General features: G+C 40.9%; 1 protein-coding gene across 6 annotated transcripts in view; it reads right to left on the bottom strand.

Moving 5' to 3' along the window:
• Positions 1-18123, bottom strand: part of ATXN2 (ataxin 2) — a 52231-nt gene that overhangs the window by 22545 nt on the left and 11563 nt on the right. For all 6 annotated transcript variants that reach the window (XM_086474497.1, XM_086474500.1, XM_086474499.1 and 3 more), the window contains 8 exons: positions 11738-11862; positions 10385-10476; positions 7395-7592; positions 6699-6877; positions 4968-5177; positions 2690-2872; positions 972-1160; positions 151-258 (listed from right to left, as the gene is read on the bottom strand). In XM_086474497.1, coding sequence (XP_086330623.1) covers positions 151-258; positions 972-1160; positions 2690-2872; positions 4968-5177; positions 6699-6877; positions 7395-7592; positions 10385-10476; positions 11738-11862 — 1284 coding nt within the window. The remainder of the gene's footprint in view (positions 1-150; positions 259-971; positions 1161-2689; positions 2873-4967; positions 5178-6698; positions 6878-7394; positions 7593-10384; positions 10477-11737; positions 11863-18123) is intronic.

The raw sequence follows: 18123 nt of genomic DNA on the forward strand, positions 1-18123 counted from the left end.
AACTGCATGACCGCCTTTGGGCTGTAGAACACCCCAGTCAGATTGCCTCCAAGTCTTCCTTGAACTGCTAACTAAAGCCGTCGATATAGCAGATTTTGTGCTTGGAATTGCTACATTACTCAAGAGTATATGAAAGTTTTTGATACAAACCTTTGTTTTCAGGTTTAGGAAAACTAGGAGAAGTCTCACTTGGCTTTATATTCTCCTTGTTTCCAGTTGCAGAATTTTGCCTCTGGTCCTGAAGCCTAGTATCTTTAGCTAGAAAAGAAATTGCCCAAGTTATTTTCTTACACACAACTCAAACTGAGCAAAGAGAGATGGCAAGACAGAAGAGAGATTTAACTGCTTAGCTTACCAAAGAAAAATCCAAAGTTACATCATATTTTCTGCTACCTAGTTAGGGCCTGGAGGGTTATCTTCCCTGCTTCCCCACCCTACCATCTTTAAGCCAAATGAAAAAGTCCCAATCCAACATGCCTCTCACCATACACAGAACCTTAACTAGCTGAAAAAAATCCTATAAACAGAGAGCAAATTATTTTCAATAGTCCAAGCTCTTCACACAGAATGCTACAAAGATTTGAGAGTTCTTAGACATTTGACTGTGCTCTTGAATGTTTTTCCCCCCTTCCTTTTGCTGCGCTCAAAATATTTTGTGAAACTAGTGGCCTGGGTTTCTTCAAATTAAAAAACAGCCAGGAACTCAGTTTGAAACAAAAATTAAAAAAAAATCCTCAATGAAGTCCAATACCTCTAAGCCCATACTCCTTAAAGCCCAGAAGAAATTCATTATACAGACTAATCAAGAAGCCTCTCTCCAACCTCAGTTTAAAGCTAGCACCATGAGAAAAGGGAAGCCCACTCTGCAGCAACATCCCATCATTTAGAAAGCAGCTTTGCTCCTGACCGGGCACAGTCGCTGTCAGGGATCAGGGAAAGGGAGCACCAGCCAGCTAGGGAGGGGAACTCACCTTCGCTGGAAGGGGTGACTGCTCTGTTGGATGCAGGGCTGGCAGGTGTAGGAGAGGCAGCTGGAACAGGCATGGCAACAGATTCAGTGGGAATAGTACCAGGCTGAGGAGAAGGCAGAGCTGGTCCTGTGGGAGTGCTGCTCTGCCTTGGGGACCTAGGCCTGTGTGTTTTAGGGGATAATCTCGGAACTAGAAACAAACAGGAAAAAACAGTTATAGGATAAGTCTCCTCATCTGCTCAGCAGTTTGCTTACTTTTAAAATGACTAAAAACATGCTTTAAAATACTTAGTAGAACATTATATAGGAATTGAAAACCTGTTTACCTTTCAGGTACATCTCCTAGTTCTTTACAACGCAGCATTTCAGATAAGTGGTGCGATTTTTCTGCAGCCTGTCCCCTAATATACATATCACTGCCCTGTAGTCCCACCAAGAAACTGCAATACGCTCTCCAGCCCCCCAAGCAGTACAACTACAACAGCTCACATTAACACAGTTTCAGGCAGAACAGAAAAGGTGGTCAGGTCTCCATACAGAAAGACGTAAAACATTTTTAAAAGGGCTGAAAAAACACATCCATTTTACAGCGTCCTCTTTTGGAGGTTTGCCAGCTGGAAAAAAAACAACATATCCTATTGAAAGAAGATTATTTGATGTATATTTTTGCCCCTGTGTTAAAGTAGCAAGGAAAGTTGTACATTCTTTAAATGAGAAGTTGCACCTCCTGCTTCCTGCTCTTCCCACTGTGGCTAGTGAGTTGCTTTACGTCACGTATTTAACTTCAAATGAGCGAGGAGAAAGAGAGGTAAGTCATTTAACAGTCCTACATGCATATAACAATATATAAAGTGGGGGTGGGGAAGGAAGATGAATCAGAGATAATGCCAGAAGAGTTTAAATCTTTTCCACCAGGCAACAGGTCTACGGGGGGTCTAATTCATACGTTCTTTCTGAAAAATGCATTCCCACTGCACTCCTCTAGAATTCTACCACTGCTAAAAGGTATCAGACTTCAAGCTGTTGCTCACTTGCCCCTCGATTCAAGAAAGCGCCAAGCTGCTGACAACTCACTAGAACGTGGCCTCAACTACAAAAGCTCAAGACTAGGGCCTGCGTCACAAGACTGAGCTTTAAATTTGAAGTCAAACACTAAAAAAAGATGTTGACACTGAAAAAAAAGAAAGAGACACTGACTGTATCTGCTACTACAGTGCTCAGGCAAACACAAAATGACCACTTAAAACCTGCATAATTTTTAAAGGAAAAATATATCCAACTTAACTCGAATATCATGTCATCTTCTCTTTCAACACCAACCTTCCTCTAGCCAAACACCTCCTTCATTTGTAAACCACAACCCAGTTACACTGCCATTAACCAAGTTTGGTGACGCAATGGAAACATTTAACTTCTCTTGTCTCCCTCAACAACTTTCCAGAAAATTACTTCTTTCAACAACTAATTCCCACATTTTTCCTTCCTTTCTCTTCATACAGCATCTAACAACCTCTCTGCAGTTAGGACAATGTTGCGCTTGAAGGACCGACTCACCAACCGTTTTGCTAAGCTATCTGGGAACATCCTTCTTCCACTTCATCTAAGCAAGACCAGTGTTTATTCAGAGCCTGCATTGTCTAGAAACGCAGTATTCTGCTTAGCATTCACACTCTAAAGTACCCCTGGCAAGCCATCTGCAATAAGCCAAGCTTTACCTACCCCCACTGACAACTGATGACCACGTCCCACCTGAAGGGCTGCCTCGTGCCACTGCAGTAGTAGATGCTTCCCCTGGTGCATTATGAGATACAAATTCTAAGCCACTTGAAATTGTACCCCTACCAGTAGAGACTCTGTGACCTCGAGGGTGCCGTTGTGCCTTAGGAGACATCCGTGGAGGCCCTGAGAAAAAGAACACAACCCCACACAATAAGTACTTAACGTCCATCACTAAGAGTACCCAAACATACTGTCTGGTTTTAAAACTGGATTTAATCTAATAACTCTCAATAATGCAGTAAAACAGTCAAGTAATTTACACTGACATCGACTAGAACCAGGGATCCACGAGACTAAAAAGGCCAAGCCATTGGTCCAGCCAGACTACCAGCACTCTCATCACCTTGCTATGACAGCTCACGTTCATTGATATTTAAAAGCTTCATCAGAATCGAAACAGGTATGCCAGTCCTGGATTTAAAATATTTGAATCCCAGTATCCAATATTGCTTACTACAAGACAAGCCAAAAAGGTTAGTGGCCCAGCTCCCTCTGGATAAGCACAGTTCCAGGCTATCAAACATTTTCCAGAAAAGAAAAAATTTCCATCGCTTTTGTCAGGTGGTCAGTGATACCAAACATTTATTTACAGAGTAGTCACCACTGGCTGACCAATGCTCTTGGGGAATTTCAGCAGAGCATTCTGCACCGAGGCTAAATTGCCTGCAGCAGGTCACAATTCATTTACAAGTCAGCAAAACTGCAACTAAACAAGTTATTGTTATCCCAAGGTTCAAGTCATGCATGTTTAACGCCAGAAGCTAAAGTCATAAGCGAATACAGTAATTCTGAACAGCTTATGCAGCTGCCACAGAATAGTTATGCTCAAGTCTAAGCAGCAATACAGTTTCTACATCCTAACAAACATTTTCTTTACAAGATCAGACTCAAAGGTTGATGCTTCAAGAGGAAAAAACTCTCTATGAACAGCAGACAATCTGGCTGATTACAGATCATTTTTAATGTAGGTCAATAATAGAGCAAAGTTCAGATAATGGCTTTCTGGTTTCAGCTAAAGTTCTCAAATATCAAGTACCTCTTCTGGTTACATAAATCTTTAAATGCCAGCCTTTATTTTAACCATGAATCTAAAGTACACTTCAATCCAAATTATATACAGGCAAGTATTTGAAAGAACACACACTTCCCAGCAATCCTCTTCTAGTAGTAGAAATTAAATGTTGCAGTAAGCAGCAGTTCACTGCATGCCTGACAAATCAATCACAAGTGCTAAAAAATGACCAAATTTGCACGTGGATTCTCAGCATCTTCCCACATAAAAAAAGCTCACGTAGATAAACTGACAGTGGCATGCCAGACAGACGTGCCTGCACCCATCCACTTTCTGGTTACGGACCACCTTGAGCATTTATCAGGCAAGCTGCAGAACAGTGCTGCTGACTGCATTAGCAGGGCGACTGTTCTCTCTCCCATGGCTCCAGTGGAGCCAGCTAATAGCAGAGACTGCAAGTTTCCAGTGAGTTTAGTATAACCAGTTTGCATTTTTCCAGGCTTGCTAGACTGTGCTGTGAAGGCTAGTTTCTAAGTGCACTTAGATAAAATAAAATAAAATAAAAATTTTAAGATGTGTTTCTTACTGTACCCTCAGAGGACAAACCAATTTAGTTCAGATACTGCTGCAGACAGTTACCGAAGACTCAGGGGTTCGCCTTTCTCTGCACATTATTGACTGCCAGGGAGCTGACTCACTGCTCTGCCTCAACGCAAACCGATCTACAGTTTTCTACAGATTTGCCTTTGAAGTAGCTGAACCTGTCCCATCCCACAGGGCACTTCTCCGAACACAGCATTCTTACTATTATGGCTGTTGGGTTTTTTTACAAGAGGCAATTCAATGGCTTAGATTTGAAACTGCTTTTTGTGGAACACCTACACTGAAACGTTTGGTATTTTGTATAAATTTATATTCCTAAAAATGCCCTCTAAAGTTATCAGGTCCTGCATCTTGCTGTTGGTTAAGACACTGAGCAGCGTTTACAAAGCTGAGTTGATTTCATACCAACTTGGGAAATTTCACAGCTTTATTTTGTTTTTGTAAAGTTCTTCAAATAAAAAGGTTAATAGAAATAGTCTGATAAACTAAAGTTAAACACAAATTATAGGTTAAGTAATGAAGAGGAAAAACAATTTTGTAATTAAACTCACAAAGGAGTTAAACAAAGACAAACAAAAACATGAACAAATCGTGGTATTGTACCTTCTGAAGACATGCGTTTAGGCATAGTAGAGACAGGAGCTGGAGAACCATGAGCAGAGGGGTGAGACGGGGGCCTGGAGGGCCGCGAGGGGGGCCTGGAGGGCGGCCGTGTAGGGGTGGCTGCCCGAGGTGGAAGAGAGTTGGGACCTGACTGGTAGCGAGAAGGTGGGCGAGAGGAAGGAGATGGGCAAGGCGATGGCCAGGGAACACCTGACAGAACAAATGATATGAAGGAAAGTATAAAAACTAAAGAAAAATTATGGGGAAAAAGGTCAACAGAAAAAAAAAGTAAAATATGACAAAATGATTTTTCATGTTTAACCCTTTGGGGATAGATTAGTTTGTTCCTGCAACCAACGAAATAGTCTCTGCAAGGTTATTTCCTCCACTTCAGGTCAAATTTAACATCTGAATGTCACAAACTCCCCAAAGGGTTAATTAGGATCTACAAATACTACTAAGGAATAGACAGTAAAGTTTGATCTGTTAGCCTATCATATATCTGTTCTACAGCACGCATCACTCTTAACAAGGTCCTTAAATAGCTACCAGAGGTTCTCAAACAGCGGTTCACATATAGTATTGACTACACAAACTGCTACTTGCAAACCAAATGATGAGCAATATCAATTCTAGGAACTGTATCTTTACAAAAAACAGCGGTGTTCAGTGTCTGAATCCTGACATTTATGCCTTTATCAGTTATCTGAAGTATTAACGTAGTATTTTAACCTAGGATACAGGGTTTGTTGTTTCCAAAACAAAGGAACTGAACTCACAAGCCATTCTGAATATTTTAGGTATATGATGCTCATTCAGCAGACTAATAGGATGACACAAACCACAAAAACTACAAACAAATTTCAAGGTTAGCATTGTTTGGGCAAGACTCGGTTGTACATCCTTTATACAGCTGACTCTGTAGTTAAAAAGGAAGTCTCACTTACCTTTAGATGTTTCTCAGACTTCCTCTCCAGATAGAGGCACTTGAGTATTATACATTTTTCATTTATTCACATCAATCTCATATAATAGCATTTTTAACTTATAAAAATAATGCCTCAAGGATAGCCTACTGCTGAAATCCATCTCAAAAAATGGTGTTTGGTTTATGAAACCTGCTATACAGTGCCTAGTGATGTCTGTTTACAAGTATCATCCACGTGTATAGCAGCAAATACTCAAACAGCTATTTGGAGAGAAGGTTTTTGATTCCTTTCCCCCTAACACTTCTCTTGCTTTCCCAACAATGATCCTTTCCCCCCTGCCATCATCATAAAGTCAGCGAGCTGCTTTATTCTTTTTCATGGGAAAAAGATCCCTCCTGACCCCTGCACCAGGAAGGATGAGTGATGCTTCCTTGGCTGCCACCTCCCTTTCACTAGGTGTCAGCATTGCTACTCCTCCACGCAGAGCTTCGCAGCAGCAATACGTAAAGCAATTTTTCACCTTTAAAAACCGCATCCTGCACCATCATCTAAGACAAAGGTGTTTGAGAGGGAAAACAAGCGGCATTTCTGCTCCGCAAAGCTACAGACAGCGCAGTCAAACACATGTGCCATCGTGAGTAAATTAAACCCAAATCAAAATCACCACCTCTGTGTTAAATGACGAATGCTAACCTAGCGTATGAAATACAGATCCTAAGACCACACCATATGCAGTTTCAACCTAATCAGATAATTGGCTGAAATTTGATAAGGCACGTTTGTTTAGACTTCGGATACTTGCCTCCGTTAACTACTCTTTGATCTGCTCCGGAGTTAGGACTGAATTCTGAAGTATGGGATCCAGACCTTGAAATCGGTGGGCCTGATCCAGACTGGCCCATCCTTGGTGAGTTTTGTCTTCCACTTCCCCAGGACAGGACATCTCTATTCCTCTGTCCAGGTGGAATGTACTTATTTTCTCTGAAACACAGCAAATTTCTATCAGTGTTAAGACAGAACCGAAAGGCAATGAAAAGTCCCCGATCAAGGGCCCTGTTGATATTTTCTTTCTCAAATTAAGCTAAAGAAAATTCTAAATACTATCAGATGTTGACCTAACGTTGACCTCATGAATTGGCTTTTGATACTGACCACACAGGCCACTTTCTATGAGCCCACAGATACTAAATGGTTTAGTACTAATGCCTGAAATTCTCCATGACATACCGAAACCACTGTGCTTTCCTGTAATCTGGTGGGAACTCACCACAGTGACATATCAGAATGGGGGAGCCCGTTTCACTACAGCGATAATACAGGGCCAGGCAGAGGTGTACAACTTCACACAAGTGCCAAAACCAGCACATGATTGTTTAACACAGGGTTCCTAACCTAATCAGCCCTGCTGAAAAAGCACCGTTTCAATGAGTAAATTACTACTGTACCAAAATACGCGCATCATTTAAATAAAAATACCATTCACAGTGTATGCAAGTACCTAGTGTTCACACCATGTCCTTCTCGTTCATTAGCATTTCTCTGAACAGCAGTGTATTTTTCTTCTTCTGTTCTTTCATCATTTTCCAAGGCAACCCGAGCTTTGTATTGGGCACTTGATTCAATTTCCTCTGCTAATTGAGTTGCTCTGGCTTCCCGTTTTAAAAACTCCTCTGAATTATCTCTTTCTAATGGCACCCTAAAAGACAATGGAAACGAAAAGAACCTCTGAAATGCATTCGAAAGTACCACGGAGCTACAAAAATTACACAGCGTTAATTCTAACCGAGTCAGAGTAAAAAAACCTTGCTTTTAAGCCAGCAGACTTGCTGTCTTTTTTACTGTGGCAATATTCCCAGAATGGTTTGATATTATGTGCAAATTCAGTGCCATTTACCTGCCTAGAGCGCTGAGGTCAGGGTGCAGAGCTTTTCCATATGACTCGCAAAATCCCCAGTCCCTAAAGCTATGCAGAGGCTCCAACTTTTAACATGGTGGAGCACATTAGTAATAAAATAAAAGGAAAAAAACCTAGTCTGTTGTTTAGATAGCAGCCTACCGTAAAGGGACCAAATTTGAAATTCTTTAGCTATTTCCTAACAGACACTAGAATCCCCAATCCTACTGAAATTAAAGAGTTACATGCTTAATCCTTTGATAATTCCAGCCATAGAATTTCAGCTCTTCCTGTTATGAATAACTGCAGAAAAGATGAATGCAATACATTAGAGCACGGGACCAGAAACCCGTGACTCATTTGCCATGTCCTAGGACCTCAAAACCACTCATTCTGTGTATCTGCATTAGGTAATAGCATATAGCAAAAAACCATACGTAGATCCCTTAGGAAAGCCACCAAGTAAGAATTCAATACACGAGCAATGAAATACTGGAAGAGATAACTGGAGATGGACATCATACCTGGCACTTCCTTCTGTCCACATGTGGGTTTGGTTCTCACCTGTTCTAATTTTTTTTTAAAGTGTCGGGTTTTCTAAAACAACTTTGCGCTTTGTCCTTGGTTCTAATTTTGAGCTCCAAAAGTTGTTTCATCCAACCTTACTTTAGAATAAACTACATAAAAATACAGAACACTGCTGAGGCTTGGACCGTGCTACGTTGGGCATTGTATAATCACTACTGCACATATTTTGAATAATATAAAAAAGAGGAACAAAGAAAGTAGGTGGAGATACAAGCCAAGTATGAAATAATATATGCAAGATTACTCAAAGTGTTGGTGGCAGAACTAGGAAAACAAGTGGCTTTGCCAAATTCCAAGCCAGCACTCAGCTACTGGATCACAAGTTTTTCCCCACACACACATTTTCGGCCAGTCGAGACATCTACCGGTCTTATCAATGGTAACTGCAGGAGAATTAAATAAAAACCTCGCCCTTCAGCGTAAAGCTTTGGCTCAAGTAAGACATGCACGAACGCAATGCATGCAAACCCGAAGTCATGAGCCTCGCTCACCCTGTATTAAGTATACAGGCAAGAAAGGGGGACACATCCCCATTTATTTAAAGTGACTGGAAAAAAAATGAAGGGATGTATGCAGTAGCACCGATGGCAACCTAAACAAGCAGAAGAATGATTTTACATTTTCTAAGAGGGAAAAGGCCACTAAAGATGAAACAAGGGGGATGAGCAAGATGACACTGTTCAGACCCCCAGTGATGAGAGAGGCACGTACAGCAGCTGATCAACACACTAATGCAGTACACTCGCTCGAGTGCAAACTTGCACCTTTACGCAGTTTGACCAACTATACCTGCTAATGCTCAGCTCTAGGAAGAGAAAACAACCAAACAGTAAATCCTTCACAATCCTCCAGTTGCACATATAAGCATTTAGCTACACTGCTGCTCATCCCATACTTGGAGAATCGGGAAAAGGGCTTCCCAGTTTAGCAGACTGATATGTAAAGCAAGCTGCTTGACTGGGAAACAATGGAATTTGTCTCTGGCAATTTAATGCCACCTTCATGTTTTTAATCTGTTTCCATTAATATCCATAAAGCAGAAAGATGGAAGACTAAAGTTCAAAAGTACAAAAAGTACTTAGAGCAGTGAAGTATACGAAAGAACAGCTTCCCCAGGATTCAAATGTAAGCCGATTAAGACGCTTTGATTATCACCATGTCACAGGTCTATTTTAACAAAATAGTAAAAATAAAAGTGTTGAACCAGAGAGCTGTAGACAAGTGCTCCAATTGTACACGCAAAAATCAAAATATTCACCGCAATTCCTTGACATTCAAAAACACGTTTAGGCTTTGGGGGTTGAAAGAGTGGGAAAATGTTAAAGACGTTTCACAATGGCTGTTGAACATCTGCAATCGATTTGTTTCGCAGTTAACATTATAGCTGCAGACTGTCGGGAACAGGCCCACGCTGCCAAAGTAGCCAGAGCAGGCTTTATACTGCTTTTGTATTCAAGTTGTTATATTATTGAAACTAAAACTTCAGTTTAGATCTGGACAAGTCTGCTAAACAAGTCATCCACAGCACACCCCCCCCACCCCCCTCCCCCCACCCCTTGGTTATCAGCAACATTTCAACATTCCAGTACCTACCAGATCAATTGTCTCAATAAAATTAGGATTTAGTCAAACTGTTCTGCTAGGTTAAACACAAACTATAGGTATAGTAGCTACTAAAGACTATACTAAAGACAGTTTCACAAATTGGTATTTTCCACACTATTCATAAAAGTTCTTGCAAGAAATAAGCATTATTGCATGCCTAAATTCAGAAAATGTCGCAATGGGAATGAACTGTGCCCATTTAAGGGAATATATAATGATTACTACAGCTAACTATTCCCAGAACGCTGGCAAGGTTTCTTCAGCACTATTCATTCATTGCTTTTTCAGTTATTCGATTCCACAACTTTAGAAAGTACGTAAAATTATCTTCAGAACATAAAGTGGTCAAACCAGGGAGAACATCAAATACAAATCTAGTAACAAAATATTTTGGAACTTACGTATAAGAAGATAAACTGCTGTCATAAGTTGATACTACACCATAATTTTCTTCATTGTAACGAAACATGTCATTGGGATCCCATCCATTAGACTAGAAGAAAATGATGTTCGTTTTTCAAAACGGAAACACTGGAAACACATTCTCCTAAAATTCAGGGCTGATGGCAGAAGTTAAACCTTTTGCCCTTTCTCCTGGGCTTCTGAATTCACTGTCCAGATAAAGTTACCAAAGCCACAATTTACTTCAGGGAATTCTGTTCATCAGATGCACAGATTTTACCTTCAAAAGCCATTTTTTTGTTTCTTGTGTGTGTTTGTGTGGGTTTTTTTAAGCACCATGCCCACTCTGTGCCAGAAGCTGACTGGCTAGTGATACATCCATAAACGAATGCCTTTTCCAAAAAGCGCAAAATGACACTTCTGAACATGAGAAGTGTCCCTTGCTATGGCAAGTGCTGAAACTTCCCAAATGCACTCCTAATGCAATTACCTGAGGCACACACACCACAGGCAGAAGACCTCTGTTGATCTGCACAACTTCCCCACTTCAGTAAAATTGCTATTACAGCACTCAAGCACAACGATAAATGCTTTGGATGTTTTATAAAAGCACTGACAGTATTCTAATAAATCTCAGCTGCACAATATGTATGCTAAAATTGACAGGATAACTGTTCTACCCAGACAAAGTTAATATGTTCCACAGTAACATGACTAGATTCTCCTCTAACCAGCAATATTATCTTCTTTCTTTAACATATTGCAGTCCGAGTACCTTACTAAAAAAGAATGCATGGTTGAGTAAAAGCTGACTGCTATGATAAAGAAATGTCATCTGAGACCATACTCTTCATCTAACGATTCATAATCTACTGAGATTGTATCTGTGCTTATTAAGCCATGGTTCAGACTTCCATCAATTTCCTTCATCTTAGCTCAGAGACAGTAAGCTAAGCACAATTTCGCCATAATTTCCAAATGCAATGACAGTCAGACAGGAATGCTCTGATTAAACATAAATCACTTCAGCGTATTGCTGAATCTGGAGTCCTTAATAAAAGCTCCACTTTCAACCAGTCCACGAGTCCAACACGTCCCTTACCAGAGCAGCTGCCATCTGTCAATATTTGCCAAAAGTGGCATTTGAAATCCAGCTATTCTCATTCAAATCGTAAAGAAGTACTGTGGCAGCTGTGAGCAAAGACTGAACATATACCCGTTAACAATGCAGGCCACCAATTTTAGTCAGAAGTTCATTACTAGATTAAAATTAAGGAATTGTTGCAAGGCATAGCCAGAGAAATAACTTATTTTCTACAGACTGACATAGACGATCAAAAAGCATTACTTACAACATCTGTCTCTAATGCTTCAAGCTCCTCAGTAGCGGTGGTCTCTCCTCCATCCCATGGTTCAAGATCCTTTTCCTTGTGTTCACCATTTACTTTAGCACTGATGGCTGAGTCAGTAAAAGCATCTACAACGGAGTGGGGAGGGATGGGGGTGAAATCAGTTTGGTTAAGAACAGGAAGATGTACATGCTAGTTTATCTGAGGAACAACCAAACAAAACCGAATCGCAGGCACATTAAACATCATTCACCTTCTCTCATAGTTGCTGTATTCAACAGGCCTACATCAGAAAGATGCCTGTTTCATACCGAGAATGACTATGAAGGTACAGACTAACTCCTAATGTATCAAAGAATAGCAGTAATGACTTTCAGTTGTTTCAAAATATTTTACACAATCTACATGTATAGTTTTGGGGAAAAAATACAACACAAAAAAAACCCCACACTACCTGAGGATCCCCGGGGATTCCTCTAGAAAACCAAGACCTGTCTAATACGCTTTTCCAAACAGCCCACACAACTGCACACTAACATAATATGCAAATACCAAAAAAAAAAAAGCACGAATACAACCCAATCCCATTCCCTACATGGGCAAAACACAATCTTCCCTTCAAACACCCACATTCCTTCCACTTCCACAACTCCTCAACACGCCAGCACACACGCACACACTTCCACTCCCTTTGCAGCGCAGCGCAACTACCCATTAGCCTGGTGCACCCGCTCACTGTGACACGAACAGAGACGTCTTCTTTGCTGCGAGAGCTTTTTCAAGCAGCAGCTCACCCAAATCACACAGCAGGAAACTCTCTACCTCTTGTTCTCAACAGCATATGAAAATAAGTAAGTAGTAACGGTCTGCTATTTTTTATAAAAATTATTATAACTATATAAAAAATAAAGATTATGAGCTTTTATTTTCACTTGTTCATGTTTCATTCAAGCCAGACTTAAGAAGGAATAGTACTAGAATATTAATGTGCTGTAAAAAAATGTACAAAGCCATTCATCAAGGAAACTAAGCCTTTATATTTGTAAGCAGCTAGATCTCAGAGCTGCCATACTTAAAGAACTTTAAAAAATAAAATAAGCTTGTTATAAATAAATAAATAAACCTAAAATAAACAAGCTTTCAATCTAGAATTTCCTATTTTCATTCTACTGCTAAAATAAAGAGCAAACATTTCAGACCTTTAGAAAAGACAAGATCAAACCACCAGGCAGTGCCAGATACGGAAGAATGTGGCTTAAATTAACTTTTGGCAAGATCTGAAATCTCACTAAGAAAAACGAACTTTAAAGCCATCATGAAAAGAATTCACAACATATGAAGCTGGCCACTGATGTTACAGTTTTTAAACAATCACTGAAGATTTTTTTCAAGAGGGACTGCTGACATAACTTATTACTCCTGGTTTACCCAATTTCACAGTGAAGTTCTGCACATATATTGGTATGATCTGTCATAAAAGTGAACTGCCTGCCTAACAACATTCAGCACTACCTCGTGAAATGCTCAGTCAACTCGTACACAAAGGCCAAAGGAACTATGGGTAAGCAATTAAGCATTGTTAATAAGCTTGTATGAAACAAAATGTTACAGAGGTTGTATGACAAATAAGAGAAATTTATTAGCTAAACATTTATTTCAAGTACAAAAGAATCAGTAAAATAAGGGAAAGCCCAATGAAAGAACGACATCTAAGGAGTAGGCACACCACTGTTAGGGCTCTCGTGAAACTGCAAAACCCGCATCGATCACCCGGCGAGATGTCACGGTCTGCCCAGGAGGCTGTGACAGCACCTCCGCCGCTGGAGGTTAACACTTCCAGGTGAGACGGTATTTTAGCTCGTCCCTGAACGCGATGCCTTCAGCAGGCCCATTCTGAGATTACTTGTAAACTCTTCTGAAACAGTCATCGTACCATTGTACCACCCAAGGGCTGATGCAAAATTTCAATTGTTGCATTTTCAACTGTTCAGAATATGTAAAAATCAAGGCTGAGAACAGAAGTCACCGACTGACTGCAAGATACTCTAAATGATTCTGTGAAGTTACACATGCATGTTTTAGAGTGCCGTAAATGTGCGAGCAAAGATACTAAGTTTCTGTTACATATTATGGTAACAAAAGCTTTATGAAAGGCAAGATGCAGAGACATAGAGGGACTGCCAAAAAAGTTACCTTTTTCTGAAGGAACTACAACAGATACGGAGAGAGAAAAAATTGGAAGACATCAGATATAAATACAGGTGGATTTTTTCACATCATATGGCTGAATTCAGGCAACGCTAAACTCTTTCACAGACTTACTCAAACTGACTATACATCTCCCACCTTGCAAAGATCATCTCCACAGTAAAACCTCAGCAATGTTCCCACCTAGTAACAGCCCCACATACTTCCCCATTTTGCTTCACAAAAAAATACCCTCTGAATAGCCTACAGATCCCTAAGGCACGTCAACTTGAAAGAAAACTTGTCTCAGTTGCCCTTGACACAAACAGCTTTTAAAATATAACAGAAGATATGCTTAAACTGAAACTACAGAGTAACACAGTGCTACCTCAATCCACGGTGAAGTAGTAACCTAAAGAGCACATTTAACGGGGAGGCAAAAGTAAGGCCCAAGTATTTGGAAACTTCTACGTTTACTTTATCAATACCCCGTAGCTAACACTGCTGCAACCCAGACAGACCAGCACTGCTTCTGTGCCGAGTGTCATTAATGCAGTGCTTCTTGTTTGATCCTCTCAGACTGGACGTTCTACACCAAATGCAAGCTGGAGGCTGCTTATGTCACTCAGGAAATTGTGAAATTTGCTTCTACATTACTTCACTGGGAGCAGAGGGAACTCTTCTTCAGCGAGATTAGACAAATACGAGTTTGGAGGACTGATGATAGCACCTGATGGAGGTAATCTTCTGCATTGCAGAGGGGCATCTCTTTAATTTCTATTTAATTACTTCACACAAACTCCATACACAACTGTGCCATTTTGGACACTGAATAAAATACTAGCTTAACAAGACTCCTCTACTCAACCCACTAATTGTCTTATTTTTAAAAAGCCACATAAACATTCAGCAGAGTGCTGTTAAAAATTATGATACAGATGAACCAGGAGGTAAAAAAAAAAAGTCAAAACCAACACTCCACTATCTAACAAATGCTACAGCTCTGAGTAAGATGTGCAGTCAATGCTAAGTTTCCCAGTAGAATCCAGTATATCATGGGGCACAGGAAGCTTCACTGCTCTTCATTTCTCTCACTTTAGAATGAAAGTCACAAGTGAGACTGCAACATCAGTTTAACCTCTACAACTCAAAAGAAAATCCAGAGTCAAGAGAAATCCAAGCTACAAAGGCAGACTTCTAGCCAGACAATATGGTCTCATGAGCATCCAGGCAAAGTTTAAACGTAGCAGAGCGGCACCCCAAGGCACAGATCACTGTTTTCTTGGAACAAACAGCCAGGCAGGCACATGGGACACCAAGATTAAAAATGCAGCAAGTCAAACAAGACTTTACCAAAATTAATGAGCAACAAAATTGGGAACATATATAAAAAATAAATTCTACAAACAATTGCTTCCAGAGCAAAAATAGTGCTCTTAAGATAATTAGTAAAGTGGAAGCTAAAACATGAACTGCTGCTACAAGTGCTGACTGGCAGAGTAACAACAGACATGACACTGACCGCACAGGCTCAGCCTCCCCCTTATCTGGTGCCTCACATCTCCAAGCTGTTAAATGAGCAATTCACATGACACCTTGACATGGCCAAATTTTTAATCAACTCCTTTTCTACATGGTAAAACCCAAGTTCAAGATCAAATGAAAACTGGTCAAACGAAGAGCTTGAGCTGTAACAGTCAATTAGCCCCCACTGCCTCTGCACCTGCTTAATGTGACATCTCCTAAGCAAAGAAGTTTGATATCAAAGACCTCGTTTCTTGGTTTAAAGCCTGCTGACTGGGAAAAAAAAAAATCCCAAGGACAATTCTGTGCAACAGAAAAGCAAATTAAATAGACATATTCTGAGAAAAACTCAGTTTGGTCAAGCTCTTCAAGTATATGCTGTTAAATGACTTAAAGAAAAAAATGCCAGAATAGAACAATTAGGAGTCCAAGTTTAATTAATTTCAGTGTTTAGCATGCTTGTTTTTGCAAATACATTTTGAGTTACTAATGGTGAAGAGCACAAATACGCAATTAAGTGCAACTTGGCAGTTCCAACGCTATTAAACCAATCGGCATCACGTGCCCAAGGTGTTCATGCTGCACACTGCAAGCTTTGATCAAGTTCAACACGGCCCAAAGTAAACTGAGGTTTCATCTTAAGGGTTTCGACAGTAAACTCTCCTTTGTTTTGTGACTACTTACTACTGATGTGAAACACTAAAACCAGTTATACCACCAGCTTCGCAGAGCCAACATCTCCTTCCTTTGTTCATAGGATGCCTACTGCTATCCCCCTCGCAACACTTTCTCTGGAAGGATGCCACTTTCAGTGCTAATTCAAGGAAAAACTTAAATAGCCAATTCTCTCCTGCATTTTTTCATTGGATTTGTCATATTTTTCTCAAGAGTGCAGTAACAGTGCCAAAAACCCAATAAAAATTGTAGAAGCCTTTTACTTTAACAGTAGTTACGACGTTGAATTGTCTCGTCTCTAAAGAGACGCCAAGAAGGCAACTCCAAGGCCTTACTCAAATCTGAATCACGTAAACCAGCACTGTCGACTGATCAGTGTTTAGGACTGCAGGAAACACTGCTAGAAGCTTGTTCTGTAGAACACAGGAGAAATATGCCCTATTTCAATCATGCAGCCCAAGTCATCTAGCAACTACGAGATCCAGGCACTTCACCGTTGCCTCAGGTGAAGGAGACAGACGGTACATGCCAACGCACAGCCAAGGATTCCAACTTGCACGTTACAGCGGATTTCTAGCAGGCAATTTCCACCGCCACACGCAGAAGACAGCATGTGTCCCTCCCTCAATGCAGACACAATAGTTTGAAAGGGGGATGATGGATAGAATACAATTTCACCCGAGTCTTCCAATGCATGTTTCATTCGTCAGGCTGCCTGTACTGCAGAAAGCCCTAATTCCACAGTGAGAGACCCTCAGGTGACTCCTTTCCGTTCCTTCTGAAGCCTGGCAGCAATCTACACGACCACAAAGGTCTATGCAGACTGACAAGAGTTGCAAACAAGGGCCCAGGAAGGAGGGACAGATTTATTTTTTAAACATCAACTGTTAGAACACCCCTAATCTACACAGACCTACTATTTTTTCTCCCAACCCTTCCAATTTCTACAATCTGGGCAGGTGCCACCTTCTCCACCCCACTAAAGGTGCAGTGTCATGCTTGGCACAAACAAATCTAAGACTGCTGCTTCCAAACGGGGAGGTTTCACCCACCCCAAGCCTAGACTCTCGTTACCTCCCCCGCACTCGCACTACTGATGTAGCTGCGGGATGAATTATCAGCTCACTGCTCCAAAGCTGCACCAGTACGATAGCAATGAAAGGTGCCTGGCAGACCATTTCAGATCGTTCAAACACAACAGTATTTTCCACTCTTCTGAAAGGAGAATCCATCCCATCCCCTTTCTCCCCACCTGCTCCTCTTTTCCAATGCTCTTCAAATCTCTTGGTCAGACAGGCAGACAAGGCAGCTAACATCACTGCTGTTCAGGTCTGAGGGTAAGGCAGAAGATCAAGACGCACAGTAAGGAGCAACGTTTGTCCACGCTCCTCCAGCTCAGCAGAGAAGCAAAGGCCAGAATAAAAATCCATAGGACTCCAGATATTTATACCGAACCAGGAAACCAGGACACACTAAAATTTCCAAAACAGTACCTTTTGCAGAAATTAAGTTTATTTCAAGGCCTCCTCAGAAGTCTAGTCACCTCCTAAGGGGAAAAAACTACATACACGGACCTCAACAAACCCTACTCTAGGTAAGCCTCTCCTATGGCAACAGTGTGCTTGTGAAGAGCCCTTTTGTTTGACTACTATTTTAAAGACAGTTGGAAAGGCAGCTTGCTCTCACAAGTAGGTCCAAACTGTCTGCTATCTTGTCTGTGAAAGCCAAAACACATCGTGGGCTAGGCAATTCAAAAATATTTGTTCCTCATTAAGTGCAACACTGTCGAACTTCCCTGGGCACCAGACAGCAACCATTCCCAACACAAACACGGCAAGGAGCACCATCTCCTCACCTACGAGTTCAGACTCAGTTTTCACTGCGAATCACACGGGCTTATCTGACTCAGTACCAGGAAGATTTGGGTTTATTTCTAAGAACAAAAGGCCAGCAGTTCTCGCACACATGTTTATACACTTCCGTTCTTTTGAATCTTTGCTTAT

The sequence above is a fragment of the Leptosomus discolor genome, chromosome 16 (assembly GCF_034619465.1).
Source record: "Leptosomus discolor isolate bLepDis1 chromosome 16, bLepDis1.hap2, whole genome shotgun sequence".
In the NCBI taxonomy this organism is placed as follows: Eukaryota; Metazoa; Chordata; class Aves; order Leptosomiformes; family Leptosomidae; genus Leptosomus; species Leptosomus discolor.